The sequence below is a fragment of the Pneumocystis carinii genome, assembly GCF_001477545.1.
Source record: "Pneumocystis carinii B80 chromosome Unknown supercont1.6, whole genome shotgun sequence".
In the NCBI taxonomy this organism is placed as follows: domain Eukaryota; kingdom Fungi; phylum Ascomycota; class Pneumocystomycetes; order Pneumocystales; family Pneumocystaceae; genus Pneumocystis; species Pneumocystis carinii.
In genome coordinates this window covers 97,828-115,493 of record NW_017264718.1, presented here as the reverse complement: position 1 = coordinate 115,493, position 17,666 = coordinate 97,828, and the positions used below count along the sequence as shown (strand labels likewise).

The 17,666-nt window shown below is 27.2% G+C and overlaps 9 protein-coding genes across 9 annotated transcripts; 6 read left to right on the top strand and 3 right to left on the bottom strand.

Annotated features, from left to right (window-relative positions):
* Positions 1-225: 225 nt before the first annotated feature.
* On the bottom strand, positions 226-1,249 carry T552_01450 (hypothetical protein). The gene is made up of 4 exons (XM_018370033.1): positions 831-1,249; positions 710-784; positions 542-665; positions 226-500 (listed from the first exon to the last, which is right to left on the bottom strand). The coding sequence occupies exons 1-4, from the start codon at positions 1,202-1,204 to the stop codon at positions 270-272; spliced, it is 804 nt and encodes a 267-aa protein (XP_018226187.1). The 5' UTR covers positions 1,205-1,249; the 3' UTR covers positions 226-269.
* A 128-nt stretch (positions 1,250-1,377) lies between these two features.
* Positions 1,378-2,303, top strand: T552_01449 (hypothetical protein; the record flags this gene model as incomplete). Its single annotated transcript, XM_018370032.1, has 3 exons — positions 1,378-1,899; positions 1,945-2,043; positions 2,091-2,303. The coding sequence occupies 3 exons, from the start codon at positions 1,378-1,380 to the stop codon at positions 2,301-2,303; spliced, it is 834 nt and encodes a 277-aa protein (XP_018226186.1).
* Positions 2,304-2,316: 13 nt separating this feature from the next.
* T552_01448 (hypothetical protein) lies at positions 2,317-4,384 on the bottom strand. The gene is made up of 8 exons (XM_018370031.1): positions 4,128-4,384; positions 3,995-4,083; positions 3,831-3,954; positions 3,616-3,789; positions 3,519-3,574; positions 3,326-3,470; positions 2,672-3,285; positions 2,317-2,629 (listed from the first exon to the last, which is right to left on the bottom strand). The coding sequence occupies exons 1-8, from the start codon at positions 4,369-4,371 to the stop codon at positions 2,363-2,365; spliced, it is 1,713 nt and encodes a 570-aa protein (XP_018226185.1). The 5' UTR covers positions 4,372-4,384; the 3' UTR covers positions 2,317-2,362.
* A 412-nt stretch (positions 4,385-4,796) lies between these two features.
* On the top strand, positions 4,797-6,705 carry T552_01447 (GMP synthase (glutamine-hydrolyzing) domain-containing protein). Its single transcript, XM_018370030.1, has 6 exons — positions 4,797-4,922; positions 4,965-5,988; positions 6,033-6,099; positions 6,144-6,390; positions 6,442-6,601; positions 6,643-6,705. Exons 1-6 carry the CDS (start codon positions 4,822-4,824, stop codon positions 6,667-6,669), a joined length of 1,626 nt encoding a protein of 541 aa, XP_018226184.1. The 5' UTR covers positions 4,797-4,821; the 3' UTR covers positions 6,670-6,705.
* A 368-nt stretch (positions 6,706-7,073) lies between these two features.
* T552_01446 (hypothetical protein) lies at positions 7,074-12,369 on the top strand (the record flags this gene model as incomplete). Its single annotated transcript, XM_018370029.1, has 13 exons — positions 7,074-7,168; positions 7,214-7,338; positions 7,385-7,505; positions 7,552-7,636; positions 7,700-8,650; positions 8,694-9,246; positions 9,295-9,438; positions 9,486-9,631; positions 9,675-9,808; positions 9,897-10,049; positions 10,098-10,813; positions 10,858-11,394; positions 11,435-12,369. 13 exons carry the CDS (start codon positions 7,074-7,076, stop codon positions 12,367-12,369), a joined length of 4,695 nt encoding a protein of 1,564 aa, XP_018226183.1.
* A 241-nt stretch (positions 12,370-12,610) lies between these two features.
* Positions 12,611-13,472, top strand: T552_01445 (hypothetical protein; the record flags this gene model as incomplete). The annotated part of the gene is made up of 4 exons (XM_018370028.1): positions 12,611-12,689; positions 12,741-12,781; positions 12,831-13,166; positions 13,224-13,472. 4 exons carry the CDS (start codon positions 12,611-12,613, stop codon positions 13,470-13,472), a joined length of 705 nt encoding a protein of 234 aa, XP_018226182.1.
* Positions 13,473-14,816: 1,344 nt separating this feature from the next.
* Positions 14,817-15,901, top strand: T552_01444 (hypothetical protein; the record flags this gene model as incomplete). Its single annotated transcript, XM_018370027.1, has 6 exons — positions 14,817-14,864; positions 14,947-14,953; positions 14,980-15,078; positions 15,125-15,130; positions 15,168-15,217; positions 15,263-15,901. 6 exons carry the CDS (start codon positions 14,817-14,819, stop codon positions 15,899-15,901), a joined length of 849 nt encoding a protein of 282 aa, XP_018226181.1.
* Positions 15,902-15,998: 97 nt separating this feature from the next.
* On the bottom strand, positions 15,999-17,151 carry T552_01443 (hypothetical protein). The gene is made up of 6 exons (XM_018370026.1): positions 17,107-17,151; positions 16,971-17,049; positions 16,781-16,926; positions 16,503-16,735; positions 16,369-16,456; positions 15,999-16,317 (listed from the first exon to the last, which is right to left on the bottom strand). Exons 1-6 carry the CDS (start codon positions 17,145-17,147, stop codon positions 16,044-16,046), a joined length of 861 nt encoding a protein of 286 aa, XP_018226180.1. The 5' UTR covers positions 17,148-17,151; the 3' UTR covers positions 15,999-16,043.
* Positions 17,152-17,223: 72 nt separating this feature from the next.
* Positions 17,224-17,665, top strand: T552_01442 (hypothetical protein; the record flags this gene model as incomplete). The annotated part of the gene is made up of 4 exons (XM_018370025.1): positions 17,224-17,245; positions 17,295-17,335; positions 17,457-17,548; positions 17,599-17,665. The coding sequence occupies 4 exons, from the start codon at positions 17,224-17,226 to the stop codon at positions 17,663-17,665; spliced, it is 222 nt and encodes a 73-aa protein (XP_018226179.1).
* Position 17,666: the final 1 nt, after the last annotated feature.

Genomic DNA, 17,666 nt, shown 5'->3' with positions numbered 1-17,666 from the left:
TATTTTATTAAAATTCTCTTTTAGAATATCTTGCATCTTAATTTTTGTATATATATATATTTGTTTTCAAGAAAACCCTGGATACAAAAGTAATGACCTCTTTTCAAATGTTATTCTGTTTTTTTTTGATTTTAAATATAATGTGATAGAAATTGATATTGAAAAAGAAATAATTTAGTTTTTAATAAAATATGTATATATTTTACTAAAATTTTTTTAAAAAATATAAGAAATATATTCTATTTTGTTAGATAATATACGTCAATTACCTATTCTTCACTGTCATAATCAATAATTCCATTTTGTTTAACATTTATTCCAAAATTTACTCTCTTTTCAATCTGTATTTTTTCTTCCATTTCTTCTTGAGCCATTGATGTTATAATCTTATTCTCATTAATTGTAATATAAATAGTAGGGAATTCTATAACAGTCATTCCTTTAAGACTTTCTGATAAAGGTTTATTTTTATCTATTGTTTCAAAAATAGGATTATTTGCCTATAATGATTATTCATATCAATAAATATGAATATTATTACTTGAGAATTAGTCTTCTTCATCATAAATTCCACTATTTCATGATCTATATCAAGTAATTCTTTAATATTTGTTTTATGAATAAAATTTTTATATGCTTCCATAATATTTTTGTCTGATGGGACTCTAATAACATTGTAAATGATTTAAAAAGTAAATAAATGAAATACTTGTGTTCAATTTTTGATATTTTTGATCCATTCTTTGTATAAACCCATTCTATGGTCCAAAAAAGCTTCTTTCTCCTAAAAGCAAAAGTTAAATAGATTCCTACCATTGTAAATATTCTACTTGTAATCCCAGAATGTTTTATTCTGGGTTGCTCTACTCATTCCCCTAGGAAATGTAAAATAATGAATTCCATTCCTTTCAATAGCTTTTTTAAGCCGTAAAACATGGTTTTTGGACGGGAAATTCAGCCTGTATCTAACACTCCTATCCAGGCATGATTCAACGTTTGATAAAAAGTTATAATCCCGGTCCAGACTTTGAATAGTTAATAATTCTTTCTTATTTAAAAAAGATGCTGGATTAAATGTTCCAGAACATGATTTTATCACTTTATGTTGACGAGAACACTTCATAGAACATGTTCTACTGCTGCACTGAGGGCAGCAGTACTTTGAAACTTCATTTAAACACACTGAACATTCTTTTGATCTCATTTCTTCAGTTTTTGCCCTTTTTCTCCCGTTTAAAAAGGATTTAACCCGCTGAAAAAGCTTCTCTATAATCCCCTACTAAATGACGTTCAGATACGTCCTTTTTTTTAAAATTTCTGGCCCTTATATATATATAAATTTCCCGAGAACTTATAAAATCTTGAAATTTTCAAAAAATGGAGGAAAAAACCAGGAAAAAACGGGAAAACTCCTCCAGTATCTATGAAACTACTTCTAGCAGTTCAGATAATGACAATAGCTCTTCTTTACAGGTTGATTTCGAGTTTTTTAACCCCCGTTTAGGCGATTTATATACATTAAGAACCCTCCTAAGGCAATTAATAGGCCCTGATTCTGATTCTATAGATATAAACGGCCTATCTGACTTAGTTATATGCCAGACGCTTGTTGGTTCAACTGTAAAAATGGATGGAATTGAAGGAGATCCTCTTGCTTTCTTAAGCGTCCTTAATATGAACTATTATTGTGAAAAAGAATGTATAAAAAGGATTAAATCGTATATTATGACCAAGATATGCTCGGAGAAGGAGTTTTATGATTTTTTCTGTACTTGTTTTGAGGGGACAGGACCCAATATAGGCCTAATTTTATCAGAGCGCCTTATTAATATGCCAATACAAGTTGTGCCAGCTATGTATGAGATGCTTTTTGAGGAGATTCAATGGGCGCAAGATGATGTATAATTTTTTATTTTTATGGGGGGTTATGTTAAGAAGGTTTAGAAGGAGCCATATAATTTTGAGTATTATATAATTATATCAAGAAGTAGCCAAGAAAGAGTAGATCAGAAGGGTTTGAAAAAGAGGCGAAGAATGGCCGAGGTGTGTAATATTTGTAAAAAATTTTGTAAATTAAGTAGTTGATTAAGAGTAAGAAAAAGACGCTTTATTTCCACCAAGAAGATGAAATATTTAAAGAAAAATCGTTGTATTCAGTGACATATGATTATTCTCAATGTAAGGGATTGGATGATGTGTCATATGATCGAAATAATGAAGCCCGACATCAGGGTGAGATAATAATGATTTCAAAAGAGAAGCTGAAAGAAGCTATAAATGAATTAAAAACGATGATTACTTGATAAAGAAAGGTTTTCTTTTGATATGTAGATAAAAGTGATTTTTTGTTAAAAAATATTTATCAACAGGTATAAATATCAATAGTTCCATTTTGTCGGCCAGAGATTAAATATCCTTCTTTATGACGAACTCTTTTTACAATATTTCCTGGTTCATTAGAACCGGGTATCATGCCACAATTCCAATGTTTCCCATCAATTCGATTATATATTCTAATAATAGGTTCATTTGCAGAAACGATAATCCTTCTACTATCAAAATGTAAAGATGTTACAGAATCATTATATGCAAATGCATCGTATAATGAACCAATTCTTAGATCCCATATCTATTAATGGTTAAAGGATATTATTTTAAGAAGATCTTATACCCTAATATTTCGATCCAAACTACCAGTGATAAGATGATGTTTATCGAATTGAAGACATGTAATAGGAGCAGTATGGCCAAAAAGTGTTTTTATAATTAACCCACTACGAAGATCCCATAATCGTACTATTCCGTCTGCTGTTCCACTGGCTAAAGCTGCGTCAAAACATTGAATAGCACCAACAAAATCATATCCTTTTTCTTTAAAAGATAATTTTGATTTAAAGTTATTTAAAGATGATAATAAATTATTGCATTGAGCTGTAGCCCAAAGGATATCTAAAGTTTGTACACATTTTCCCGTTTCAAGGTCCCATTGTTTTAAAGTTTTGTCACTAGAACCAGAAACAAGAACATTTCCAATAAAATGTAAAGCAGTGATTTCATCCATATGAGATTCTAAGGTAGCTATATTAAGATCATTTGTAACTTTTTTCGTATCAAAAGGTAGCAAATGAATATTGTTTTCTTTTTTCCCATTAACATAATTAAATGTTTCAAAAGATTGAATAGCATCATAAGATTCTATATGTTGTAAATTCCATAGTTTTATTGATGCGTCCATAGAACCAGTAGCAACTATATTATTTTCTAATTGCAAGCATTTTACAGACGCTATAAAATTACTATAAATCTTTTATATTTATTTTTTTACCATTATGACCTTCTAATAAACCTTGATATTCTCCATTCAAAAGATTCCATATTTTTACTGTATCATCCAAGGAAGCTGTAATCATCATTCCAAAGGGTGTATCAAAATCTATCGCTGTTATAGTTTCTGTATGTGATTTCCAACTCTAAAATATCTATTATATTGGATATTAAAAATAATTATATAAAATAACCTTGACATTTGATCCTGGTTTAAATTGTTCATGAAGTATACACATAGAATTCTTCTCTAAAAGGAATTAAAAAAGAAAATAAAAAAGAAAGAAATACGAATTGCTTTTGAATCAATTTTGGGACTATTTAATTTATCATATATACTTTTTGACATAAATTCTGAATTCTTAGGACTATCCATTTCAGGAATTTTTGTTTCACTCATGTCTCCCATTGTCTCTGAAGTTTTCTGTTCAATAAAGTCCATAATTTTAGTTTCTGTATCCCATACTATTGATAATTAACTATAAATTAATGTATAAAAAAAATACATGTATTTATCGTTTCTGCCTCTTTTCGTCTTAATTTTTGAAGTTTATTAAGCAATTCATATTTTTCTTTATTTAAAACACTGATTTTTTCATCAATTTCTTTTATCTTTGAAGACATAAGAGCCTATATATTTAGCTTTATTTTTTCTAAAAATTCTTTATACTTTTTTGATATTTATAACATCAATATTGTTCAGAATGTCCTCCTTCTTCTTATTTAACTCATTTAGTGTCATTTTCTCATTTTTCTCCCCTGTTACTGTTTAAAAATTGATCATAAAATATTAGACTTTATACTTTGATTTTCTAGTTCATTTTTCTTTACCAGAACACCGCTTTTACTCTGATCCATATATGACTCATCCTGATTGTTTTTCTCATCAAATGCAACTAAAAATCCCTGGAAAAGAGAGTATAAATACTGCTTTTTCTCTGGAATATCATACAAAAGCTCGTCTGGAAGCTCAAAAATACTACATTCTGGCTCCTTTTGATACAGAACGTCCATAAAATACCTCTTTATAGAGATATAAGGAATCATATACTCATAAAAGTTCTGTTTTTTATGACATCTCATATTTTCCATCATTTTGCCCTATTTCTGGCCAATTTTCCCCGGATTTTTTCAAAAACACTCTCTATCTCCTTCAAATATAACAATAAAACCCTTCTGGCACTCGTTTAACCCTTTTTTCCCCGTTTTTTTTCAAAAAATTGCAAATCTTCCTCCTCACTTCTATCTCACTTTGATCCTCTTATACTCCCTCAATTACCCGTTTTTCCCCTCAAAAACGCACATATACTCTTTATAAGCATAAATTAACATATTCCTCTGCTTATTCCTTATTATTCCTTCTTATTTCTGCTTATTTCTGCTTATCTCTGCTTATCTCTGCTTGTCTCTGCCGGCGTCCCTCGTTCTCCCCCGTTATGCCTCTCTCCACTATAAAATCGCTGGGCCTGCATCAACGTCAAAAATTGAAAAAAAAATATGATGGATGGATTGGCACATATTAGGGCCCAGAAAAACCCATTTTCACGCAGAAACGAAAGAACTACGGGTCCTGACATGATAATAGTTCTTGATTTCGGGTAAAAAGCGTTTATTTTTGACGTAGATATTGACATTTATAGATCACAATATAGCCATTTAATTGTTAGAAGACTTAGAGATTTAAGCGTCTATTCAGAGCTTTATCCATATAATCAGAGTGTTAAAGAGCTTAAAATAGTTCCTAGAGGGGTTATTTTGTCAGGATCGCCGTATTCGGTGTACTCTGAGGAAGCACCCCATGTGGACCCAGAAATTTTTGAATTGGGGGTCCCTGTGCTTGGTATTTGTTACGGAATGCAGGAAATAGCATGGTGGAATGGAAGAGGAGTTGTTGGAGCCGAAAAACGGGAGTATGGACATGCGATTTTGAGGGTATTGGATAAACCGGGAAATTTGCTTTTTGAAGGGATAGAAGGGAGCCAGGAGGTCTGGATGTCGCATGGAGATGCTCTTTCATGTCTTCCTGAAGGGTTTTTTTCTATAGCAGAAACAGAGAGTTCAGCTTATGCGGCAATTGGACATAAAAAGAAAGATATTTTTGGGTTACAGTTTCATCCGGAAGTGACGCATACGAAATGTGGTATTGATATATTGAGAAACTTTTCAGTTAAAATATGTAAATGTTCTGAAAATTGGACGATTGGATCTTTTTTGGAGAAGAAGATTGAGGAAATTAAACGATGTGTAGGTGATGAAGATCATGTGATTGGAGCAGTTAGTGGTGGATTGGATTCTTCAGTAGCAGCTAAGATTATGAAAGAGGCGATTGGTGATCGATTTCATGGGATTTTTGTTGACAATGGGCTTATGAGATTAAATGAATGTTCTCAGATTGTCGAAACTTTAAACAAACATCTTGGAATCAATATTTCTGTAGTAGATGCTTCTGAGCAATTTTTAAGTAATCTTAAAGGTGTAAAAGATCCTGAAGATAAAAGAAAAATCATTGGAAATACGTTTATTTATGTATTTAAGGATGAAACTAAAAAAATCAATTCTAGAATTGAAAACAAAATAAAATTTCTAGTGCAAGGAACTTTATATCCAGATCTTATTGAAAGTGTTAGTTTTAAAGGACCAAGTCAGGTTATTAAAACACATCATGTAAAATTATAGCTATAATACTTTATGTTTTTAATTGATGATAGAATGTTGGCGGTTTGTTAAAAGACATGCCTTTTGATTTAATTGAACCTTTAAGAGAACTTTTTAAAGGTAAATTGGATAAAAATATTGAATATTTGTTTCTAATAAATAAGACGAGGTTCGAGAATTAGGTAAACTTCTTGGATTACCTGATGATCTCATTTGGAGGCACCCTTTTCCTGGTCCTGGACTTTCTATAAGAATTCTTGGTGAAATTACTCGTGAACAATTAGAAATTCTGCGTCATGCAGACTTTATTTTTATTGAAGAAATTAAAAAAGCAGAAATATATAGGAAAATTAGTCAAGCATTTGTAGCCTTATTGCCTGTAAAAACTGTAGGTGTAATGGGAGATAAACGGTTATAAAATTTTAACGAAATATATATTATTATTATTCTAATATTTTATAGAACATATGAACAAGTTGCTGTTCTTAGAGCAGTCACTACTTCTGATTTTATGACTGTCGATATTTATGATTTTGATATCAAGTTTCTTAAATATGTTAGTGCAAGAATAATCAATGAAGTTAAAGGAATAAATCGTGTCGTTTATGATACATCTACAAAGGTTTTTTTTAATTGATCTTATTCTTTTCTTAATTATTTTAGCCACCTGCTACAATTGAATGGGAATAGAATAAATATTATGTCCTCAACAACTTTTATCATTTAATTAATCATATACAACTTATAGTTAAAAAATATATATTATATTCTACAGAAACCAAAAACTATTTTATACGATACAATTTCAAATTTCTTCAATGTCTTTATAATATTCTCTTATATTTATTTATATTGGCACTTTTATATGTATAAAACATTCGGAATTTATAGATAAGATTGATATCCATCAAAAAATTGATATTTCACTTCTATAAATAATGATTGGAATTTTATAGTAAGTATTTATTGTTAATATAAAATATATCTAAATATTAAAGATAGGCTGTATTTTTTAATTTTTTGTGATATTAGTTCTTATGAAATAAAGATCTTTTAAGATTTTAAAAAAGTTAAAAAATAAATGATAAACTAAGATGGGAGCACATTTATCTTCTCTTCATATTTTTGGTTCACCATTAAGTATTGATTCATATATATCAGAGCTTTCGGATATAGAATATAGAAAAAGGTGTTTTTAAAATGATAAAAAAGAGTAAAAATCTTATATAAAAAGTTTATCTTCTGCTCGGTTTATGAAAACAGTACGTTGTCAACATTTAGAAGGGCCAGTTGTTGTAAAATTATTTGTAAAACCATCATCGTCATATACTCTGAAAAGTTATATTGAACAAGTCGAATGTATAGATTTATATGTATAAAATATCTAGTTTTAACAAGTACTCAGTTGTTCGTGGGAAGTTATTAAATATTCCTAATGCTATTCCATATAGGCGTGTTTTTGAAACAGAAAAAGCAGGATATCTTATTAGAGAGTTTTTTTTTAGTACATTATATGATAGAATTAGGTATTAATACATTTTATGTATAAAATAATCCTAATATAGAAAAAAGTACTAGGCCATTTCTTCAAATGATAGAGAAAAAATGGATTGTGTTCCAGCTTTTATCTGGATTAAGAGACTGTCATTCTAAAGGAGTATGATGATATTATATCTATCTATATATCTATCTATATATAAATATATATTTATATTTATAGGTTTATCATGGAGATATTAAAATTGAGAATGTTATGGTAACTTCGTGGAATTGGGTCTATTTGGTTGATTTTTCGTTTTTTAAGCCTAATTTTCTACCTGAAGATAATCCTGCTGATTTTTCATATTTTTATGATAGTTCATCAAGACGAGTGTGTTATATTGCACCTGAACGCTTTCTTTGTTCAAGTGGATTGCGTCATGGAGAATTGACTGATAAAATGGATATTTTTAGTCTTGGATGTGTAATTGCAGAACTTTTTCTTGAAGGAATACCTTTATTTACTCTTTCTCAATTATTAAAATATAAGCAAGGTAGATATAATCCAATATCTACTCTCTTAAACAAGATTGAGGATCCTGAGGTTAAATCATTGATTTGTCATATGATTAATTTGGATCCGGAAAAGCGATTATCTGCACAAGAATACCTTGAAAAATGGAGAAACAGTGTTTTTCCTGATTATTTTTTTACATTTCTATATCAGTATATTAATTCAATTATGCAACATTCACAAAAAGAACAAATTGAATTCAAGGAGAAAATGTTTTATATGGATGATTATATTGAACGTATTTATCATGATCTTGATAAAATTGCATGTTCTCTTGGCTTTGAAGATTATGAAAATGTTGTGAAAAAGACCTCTTTTTCAAAGAATTTGTATGGAAATTCTATTGCACAATTTGAAGTTTATGAGCATTCTATTCCTTTGGTTAAACCTGTTACATCTGACAATGGTATTTTGATTCTTTTATCACTTGTTTTGTCGTCAATAAGAAATCTTCTTAAACCAATATCACGTATAATCGCTTGTGATATACTTTTGATATTTAGCTATAGAATAACAGATGAAACTAAGCATGATCTTTGTTTACCATATCTTGCTTTTCTTCTTAATGATGATGTTCCGTCAGTTAGAATGTCTTCTTTATATACAATAACAAAATTGGTAAGTTTATTTTTATAAGTTTCTATTTTTTAATATTATTCAGCTTGCTTCTATAATTATAATAACACCTATTAATATACATGTATTTTTGGAATATATACTACCAATGTTGAATCCTTTAGTTACTGATCCTAAACCATGTGTTAGAATACTGTATGCATCATGTATATCTAGCATTGTAAATACAGCTCAACGATTTTTAAATATGGCAGAGGCATTTCGTTTAGATGGCATTTTAGAATGTGCTGATAATGATATGGAAGGATTTAATGGAGGCACATCTAGTATGGCAATGACGTATGATAGTAGCTTAAATGATTTACAAGATGTATTTAAGCAGCATGTGATATCTTTACTTACTGACACGAATTCTGATGTCAGACGTGCTTTAATGGGTTCTATTGAATCTCTTTTGAAATTTTTTTACAAACAAAACATTGATGATGCAATTCTAAGTCACTTAATAACTTATTTAAATGATAAAGACTGGATGTTAAGATATTCTTTTTTTGAACATATTGCTGGTATTGCCTTATATATTGGGAGTCAGAGTTTAGAGGAATATATAATGCCTTTGATAATGCAAGCTTTAACTGGTATTAATGGTTTTATACTATTTTTGGTTTTATTTAATTTTACATTAGATATAGAAGAATTTGTAGTTGAAAAAGTTATATCATCTCTTACTACTATTATGGGATTGGGTTTATTTCAAAAACCTAGAATATGGGATCTTCTTGCAACTTTATTAAAATATACTCTTCATCCAAATGTTTGGATTAGAACTGGTAAAACCTTTAATTTATAGTGGTTTTTTTTTTAATTTAAAATATAGAAACTATAAAATTCGTTGTTGCAACTATAAAATGGTTGGAAAAGGTCGATATTTATTGTATATTATATTCTTTATTAAGACCGTTCTTGCGCTGTGATATTATTAGTATTACTGAAGCAGCATTGTTAGAAAATCTGCATAGTGCGGTTAGATTATTCTTGTAAATCATTTATTTATTAATTATATAAGATGCCTAGATTTGTATTTGATGCTGCTATTGTTTGGGCTGTGAGGGATGAGAAAAGTTTATTCTGGAAATCTGCAAAATCTAAGCAATTGTTTGTTTCAACGCAATATGTTGATGAAAATGATATTCAATTTCTGTTTCCCTCAGTAAAGTGTGTTCCTTTATCAGAAGATGAAATTGAAAAAACTATATATTCTCAGGAAAAAATGAATATATCAAAAGAGTGAATTTTTCTTTTTAATTTTAAATAATGCTAATAATACTAGTGATGAACAGTGGATAATAAAGTTAAGAGATCTTGGAATGACTATTTCTGATGAATGGAAATTGAATTTACTTAAAGAATATATATGGAAAATAGCTCATTTATCATCAAGGTAGAAAGATATAATAGTTGTTATTTTATATAATAACCTTATATAAAGTTATCGACGATATGATAATAGTTCTATTGTTGAAACTCGAGATGGTTTTGTTTCCCTTGAAATGTTGAATATTCATCCTAAAATTGTTTTTTTTGATAATTTATCTTCAAAACCAAAAATTAAAAATTCACAATTAGTAAATACCTCTGCTTTTGAAGATGAATCAGAAAGTTTCAATAAATTTATTGATGAGCAACCTAAAGATGACCTATTACCATCATTTTCTGGGAACAATTCATCTGTTATTTTTCCAAATGAAGAATTAATACCTCATGTTATCTCAGATGATTCAAATATTGGTTTAGTTACCGCTGATTTAAGCTTTCATGAGGATATAAGTTTTAGTGCTGATAATAAACAATTAGAGACTGGGTTTTTCGAAAGTTCTTGTGATACTCAAGAAGTTTCTAATAATTTAATTAACATAAAATCTTTTTTGGATTCAAGAATTTCTGATCCAGAGGAAAATAAGAATTTTTCATTTAAAAATGATGATTCTTGTTTAGATAATAATCTGGATAATTCGAATTTGATATATATGAGAAATGTTTTATTAAATAAGACTGCTCCAGAGACTTCAACTAGCACAGAAAATGTATTAGGAACCCTAGAGAGCTTTCTACATAGATGTTTAACATCAAATATTGCAAAGGATACTTTGAATAGTGAAATTGATTTAGACTTATCTTTATTTCCTAAGTCTGCATATTCTTCTGGTATATATTTGTTTAATAAGAAATAATTGTTAATGAATATTTAGATGAAAATGACAAAGATATTTTTAATTTTTTAAACAAAATATTTGTTGATAATTCTTCTGAGGAAATAAAAGACTTTGATTCTATTATTTCTTCACAAAAAGTAAATATTAAAAAAAATTCTAGAAAGCTATCTATAAATAATCTATGGCAGCCTGTGGGTACTTTAATTGCTCATTTTTCTGAACATTCTAAAGGAATTAATCGTGTAATTGTTTCTACTGATAACGTATTTTTTGCTACTGGTTCTGATGATGGTACTGTAAAAATATGGGATATTAGTCGTCTTAAAAAAAATGTTACTAATAGATCTCGATTAACTTATCAACATTCAATATTTTCAAGAATTATATCTCTTTGTTTTATATCTAATACCCACTGTATAGCTAGTGGAGCTAGTGATGGGAGTCTTCATATTATAAAGGTTGAATGTATGACTAATATTGGTCCATTTCCAAAATATAAATCTATTAAAATTCTTCAAAAATATGAGATAGGGAAAGATGAACATGCTGTTTGGATGGAACATTTTGAAACAGGTAATATATAAATTTTTAATTCATTTTTTTTAATTTCAAGATCATGAATCTATTTTAATGATAGCAACAAACATGTCACGAGTGATTGCATTGGATATACGTACTATGAAAGAGTTATATAATTTATTTAATCCTCCTCAACATGGAACTCCTACATGTTTTTGTATAGATCAACAGAAAACATGGTTATTACTTGCTGGTACACATGGTATTCTAGATTTATGGGACTTAAGGTTTCAAATCAGATTGAAATCATGGGGTTTACATGGTACTTCTAAAATTCATCGACTCTTATTACATCCTACAAAAGGTCATGGAAAATGGGTATGTATAGCTGGAGGAAATAGTCAGCATGAAGTTACGGTTTGGGATATAGAAAAAACACAGTGTCGTGAAATATATAGGGTCGTAAAGGGAAAAGATATTGGTAAAGATTATGAAGAATGGGAAATTGATGGCAAAAGTTCAGAAAAATTTCTTGGAAAATATATCGAAAATATTAATAAATCAAATTTCCATAATGAAATATCAGGAGATAATAGAGGAGTGCGTGCATTGATAACCGGCATTTGTGGAACAACCCGCGATATTGCTTCTAATATTATAAATCATGGTTTTATTATTTTTTCCGGAACTGATCAAAAAATAAGATTTTGGAATCTTGATTCTAATAAAACAGAAAAAGGTTTTATTATAAGTGGATTAGAACCAGATGAAAAAATGCCAATTTATACAACAACTCCTCTTAATTCTACTTTAATTCTAAATACAGAACATTCTATTTCTACATTTTCTACCGATGATTCTGCTTCACTTAAACCTCTTTCAAAAATAACTCGTTCTACACTGATTCAACAACAAAATTTCTTTTTAAAAAATCATATTGATTTAATTCAAGACATTGCTTTTATTGATGATCCTTATAAATTCATAATTTCTGTTGATCGCTCCGGCATTATTAATGTTTATGGATAATATATAATTTCATACACTGGATTTACAGATTATGGTCAATGTAAAAAGATCTTATCAGATTTTGATATGACTTTTTTATTAGGGTGGAAACCTTAACATAAAATTATTTCGAGAAATTAGGTATTCTTTGAAAAATCAACATATTAAGTTGAATTTATTATATATTCAGCTATTTTTAAGGGATCTTATTAAAAGAACTTTATATTAAATTGTTTAAAAGATTTATTTTAATTTATTTCTGATGCGACTTAATATTGATCTTTTAAACAATGCACCATCTTATATTAATCCAACAAAAGAGAGAGAACTAGATTTACGAGGTATTCTAGGCTATGTTTCTACATGTTTTTATATTTATTATTTTATTTCAGGCCATAAAATTCCAACAATTGAGAATTTAGGTGTTACTAAAGTTTGAAAAATTAAATTTTATTTTTTAGAAGTTTATACAAGGGATTTAGGATCAAAATGATGCTATTGACTTTACAGATAATGATATAAGGTTTCTTGGAAATTTTCCAAAGTTGAATAGAATTCGGACTCTTCTTTTATCTCGTAATAGAATTTCTTCTATTTCATCTCAGTTACCATCAACTGTTCCAAATTTAAGGACTCTTATATTGACTTCAAATGCTATATCTGAGCTTTCTGATATTAGATGTCTTTCTGGTTTTAAAAAGCTTACATTTTTGAGTCTTATGGATAATCCTGTTTCACGAAAAGAGAATTATCGATTGTGGGTAATTTGGATATGTTCGAGTCTTCGTGTTCTTGACTTTTCCAGAGTTCGTCAATCGGTATGATTTATTTTTTATTTAGACAAAGTATACCTATATTTATATAACATTTTTTAGGAACGTGAGGCAGCAAAAGTACTTTTTGGTGTATCTATATCTGAACCTACTGCATTAGCAGAATCTATTTTAGGGATTAAGTCTCATACATTTGATACTCATGAATCAATGGATGAGGAAAAAGATAATTTTAAATTAACTGATGAAGAAAGAAAACGTATTCAAGATGCTATACGAAATGCAACATCAATGAGTCAAGTTGTAAAATTAGAGGCAATGTTAAATGAAGGTTGGGTACCATCTAAATAAAATAAAAAAATGGGTGTATTTGTTTATTATATAAAAAATTAATATAGTATTTAATTTCAAGATTATGCGGATAAAAGGATTTATAATGGCAATTAGGACATTTTATTTGAAAAGTTCATATGTTTTTATATTAGTAGATTAAGGCCGTTCAAAAAATGATAATTTAATAAAGTTATTGTTCATAGCATTAAAAATTTAAAAGTATAATAGGACTTAATTATTTTTATTCTTTAAAAGTAATTAAAGGATATATATATATATACTAACATTAGAATCTGGGTTTTCTAAATATTTTTTATTAGAATTTAGAAATTCATTTAAAATAGTAATATGTAGAAATATAAAATGTTGTATATTTTTATATAAGTGATTTTTATCATTATTTTAAGAGTGGACAAAAAATATCTATTAGTTTCTATAGAATAATAACAATTCAAAGATTTATTTAGTTAATGATAAATTATTATATAATTTTTGTTTCTTTATATATTTTTTTAAAAGATTATTATATTTTAAATAAATACTTTATAAATAAAGAATTTTAAAATTAATATTGAACTTTTAGATTTTTTATTATAGTTTATATTTGTATTTTTATTGTTTTTTAACATTATTTTTGAAAAAATCAATTATTAATCATTTAAAGTTATTATTTACCTGAACTTAAAAAACTGAAATTCAGGTTATTTTACAAATAATGATTATTAACATATTTAAAATAACAATTTTATATAAAAAATAATGTATTTTGTTATTAATAAGATAATTATGTATTTATAGATAATTTTAATTTATTTATATACAAAAATTCATTTTTATAATTAAACAAAAATATTGGTTTTCTTTTATAAAAAATTATCTATAATAAAACAGAAAATCTAATCAATTCTTCTAATCATATAAGACAAGCTTATATTTAGATAATAATAAACCCTTTTAAAAATTTTATTTCAATATTTGACCTCTCTCAATCTCTACTTTAAATTTTGATATTTGATAATTTTATAAAAAGAAATCTATCAAATATCTATAATTAACAAATAAACATTATTTTAAATATATATCTATCATTTTATTTTACAAAAATCACTTATATATATATACATTAAATCAACAATTATACAAAAAAATCATAAAAAACTAAATAAATAGGATGGATTCTTATAAGAAAATAGTCGATATATTACTTTATCTTGTATATTTCTCTGACTATTTATGTTTTGGTATTGTTTTGATTTTGTGTTGCTACAGTAACCTCAGATTTATATCAACCTTTATTTTCCAAAAATTCCTTAAAATCTTAAGATTTTCATTAGAATTAACAGGAAAACTCTTTGAAATATCATGCCTTTAAATAAAGACTTAGAGATTAATAAAAAACCTATTAATGATGTATCTATTATTGACGATATAAAAGAGATGACCCCATCTATATTGAATGAAGGAAAGATAGAATATAAGAAAAATAATACAGGATTTTAGTAATGTTAATCAGATAGTTTAAAAGGTTTAAATTGTAATAAAATAAATGAACCTTTAAAATTGGAGAATTGTAAAGATACAGAGCATATTAAAGATGATTTGAAGAAAATAAAGATTTGTTCAGGTATTTGTATTATTTTTAATATTTTGAATGTTATTTATATGTAAAGAGAAGGGTATGTGAGGATTTTTTGTATTTTTATTAAGTTTTAGATAATACAGGATTTCATAATACAGAAACACCTATTAAAACATATGGAGATGTTAGAATTGATTTTAAAATATATATAAAAACTAATTATAATTAGATGGACAATTGTTCTATAAGAACGGTTTTATCATCTGGTATGAAGAAAGATTTTAGGAGATCAAAGTCAAGTTCACCAAGAAAACCACTTCAATTGAAAAATATACATGATGATAATTTTTTTAATATTTCAGAAGGAGTTAAAAATATACAGAATACATCATGTGTTCAATTTTCAGCATCAAAAGTATTGCAATCAAAAAAAATATATCCTGAAACTATAACTTTAAAGAAACCATGGACACCACAAAGAATTATTTTACAGCAAGAGAATGAATCTCTCAGGAAATATATTAATGAGCTAAAGAATGCACTTAAGGAAAAAAAAGAAATCTTTAATAATAATGTAAATGACAATATTATAAAAAAGCTACGAGATCTTATAGATTTTATTCAAATAGAATCAAATATTTATTTGAAAACCAAAGATTCTGAACTCAGCAAAATATTAAAAGAATTTGAGGAAATCAAGTTAAAAAATGAAGAATTAAAAAAACAAAATTCTTATTTATTAGAGATGTGGGAACTAGAAAAAGATCGTGTTAAAAGAAGAGAAAAGCAATTGGGCATAGAACAAATGAAAAACAAACAAATTTCAGCTCAATTGGGAATATTGGAAGAAGAAATAATGAACAGATAAGTTCTAAGTATTTTTAAATAGATTTTGTAATAAGAGTCGTAAAACTATTTCGTTTTGTTACAATTGTTAAATGTTTAAAACATTTTTATAAATTTAAGTTTATTAATAAACTTAAATTTATTTATTTAAAAATACTGTAAAATTATTTTGTTAATTCCTTTTTTATTACATCAATTTTACTTTTTTGTATACTCAAAGCCGGCGTAACCCATTCTTTACAGCTACAATGCATACCTTGCCATGCGTATTTCCCTACTCTTGAATTACATTTAGGACAATTTAATTTCCCTTCTATATTTCCATTATCTAATTCATTTTTCATCCATGTTAATGGTTCCAAAAAAAAATGACTACATTCAATAAATGATTGAGGTGGTTTATGATCAATAATACAGTTAGAATTAGCTAAAACAACTCTAAATAATTTTTACTAAAATTTAATATATAATATATAGATATAATTTTACCTACACTTTTTACACTGAAGATGTATTTGATCACTTCGTATAGACTCATTTTGACAATATAAAGAAATAACAGGTGCTTTCTTCTCTTCTATTCACTCTGGTTATTTTTTTCAATATATATCTATATATCATACGTAATGATGAATGAATCTTATGTTTATATAGCCATTGTCTATATAACTTTGTTTCATTACTCAATACATATTTACAATCATAAAATAACTGCAATTGCTGTATAAAACCCGGATTAGGTTCTGCATTTGGATGAACTTTTTTTATACATAAAATTGCTTCTTCTTTTGATATATTCCTTTTTTTCATCAAATAAGCCGCTGCAATAGTTGTAGAACGTGATATTCCTGCCTGACTTAAAACAAATTGGTTTTTTTTAAACTAAATACTTAAAAAATACCAAAAAATTAATATTTTATTTTTTTCATCCATATTAAAACATTCCTCAATAAACTTAATCCCTTCTGGAAAATATTGAATAATATTCTCATCAGATTCATCATTAATTTCAAAAAATATTGATTTATATCCTATTAATTTTCTCTTCTACTTTAAATCAACCTTTTTTCCCCTCAAAAATTCCTTTTTACATCTTTAAATGATACCAACCCTATAACATGTGTAATCTCATGCTCTTTCTTCTCAATTTCATGTAAAAATCCTTCAAAACTAAATTTCATCATAAAAAAATTATTCCTTATATTTCACATTTTTCATCTTAAATACCTTCCAATATACATATTTGAACATATTTCATATAAAATCATTATTCTTTATTAATTTTTATTTTTACAAAATCTTTCCTCTAAATCCCGCCTCAACAAACTCCATCTTCGTCAATCCATGGCTTCTACACTTGAAAAACGTATTTACCCCTCTTTTTTTCTCTTTTTTTTTACTAAAATATCAAACAGTTAAAACAGGCGCTTTAATGGGCTCTTCCGTCGGTCTTTGTGTATTTTTTCTATATACTTTTCTAAATTTTATCTAACTTAATATAAATACAAAAGGCCGGGCTAGTTTTCGTATAAAATTTCTATATTTTTACTCTATATTTATATACATTTATCTATTAGGGAACTCTTCATCTTATACGGTACGGACCAGGGCGACAAGGAGTTATTCGTACGCTAAGCACGTCTATGATATCAAGCGCAGCGACATTTGGGTAGAAATTGAATATTAGAAGGGGATATTTTTATGACAAGATTGATCTAGGTTTTTTATGGCTATTGGAACAGTTATTCGTACAGAGACATTGAAGAAAGAAGAAGAAAAGCATTAAA

Excerpts from the sequence above, each read along its gene's own strand:
- T552_01450 (XM_018370033.1), bottom strand. The coding sequence starts at position 1,204 with ATGAGATCAAAAGAATGTTCAGTGTGTTTAAATGAAGTTTCAAAGTAC. Across the intron at positions 785-830 it reads AAAACATTCTGGGATTACAA|GAGAAAGAAGCTTTTTTGGA; the intron begins GTAGAATATTTA and ends TTTTGCTTTTAG. Across the intron at positions 501-541 it reads TGAAGAAGACTAATTCTCAA|GCAAATAATCCTATTTTTGA; the intron begins GTAATAATATTC and ends TAATCATTATAG.
- T552_01448 (XM_018370031.1), bottom strand. The coding sequence starts at position 4,371 with ATGATTCCTTATATCTCTATAAAGAGGTATTTTATGGACGTTCTGTAT. Across the intron at positions 3,575-3,615 it reads AATTGATTCAAAAGCAATTC|AGAAGAATTCTATGTGTATA; the intron begins GTATTTCTTTCT and ends AATTCCTTTTAG. Across the intron at positions 3,286-3,325 it reads TTTATTAGAAGGTCATAATG|CGTCTGTAAAATGCTTGCAA; the intron begins GTAAAAAAATAA and ends GTAATTTTATAG.
- T552_01447 (XM_018370030.1), top strand. The coding sequence starts at position 4,822 with ATGATGGATGGATTGGCACATATTAGGGCCCAGAAAAACCCATTTTCA. Across the intron at positions 4,923-4,964 it reads ATAATAGTTCTTGATTTCGG|ATCACAATATAGCCATTTAA; the intron begins GTAAAAAGCGTT and ends TGACATTTATAG. Across the intron at positions 5,989-6,032 it reads AGGTTATTAAAACACATCAT|AATGTTGGCGGTTTGTTAAA; the intron begins GTAAAATTATAG and ends AATTGATGATAG.
- T552_01443 (XM_018370026.1), bottom strand. The coding sequence starts at position 17,147 with ATGATTTTATATGAAATATGTTCAAATATGTATATTGGAAG. Across the intron at positions 17,050-17,106 it reads TCAAATATGTATATTGGAAG|TTTTGAAGGATTTTTACATG; the intron begins GTATTTAAGATG and ends GATGAAATTTAG. Across the intron at positions 16,457-16,502 it reads TAAGATTCATTCATCATTAC|AAGAGAAGAAAGCACCTGTT; the intron begins GTATGATATATA and ends CAGAGTGAATAG.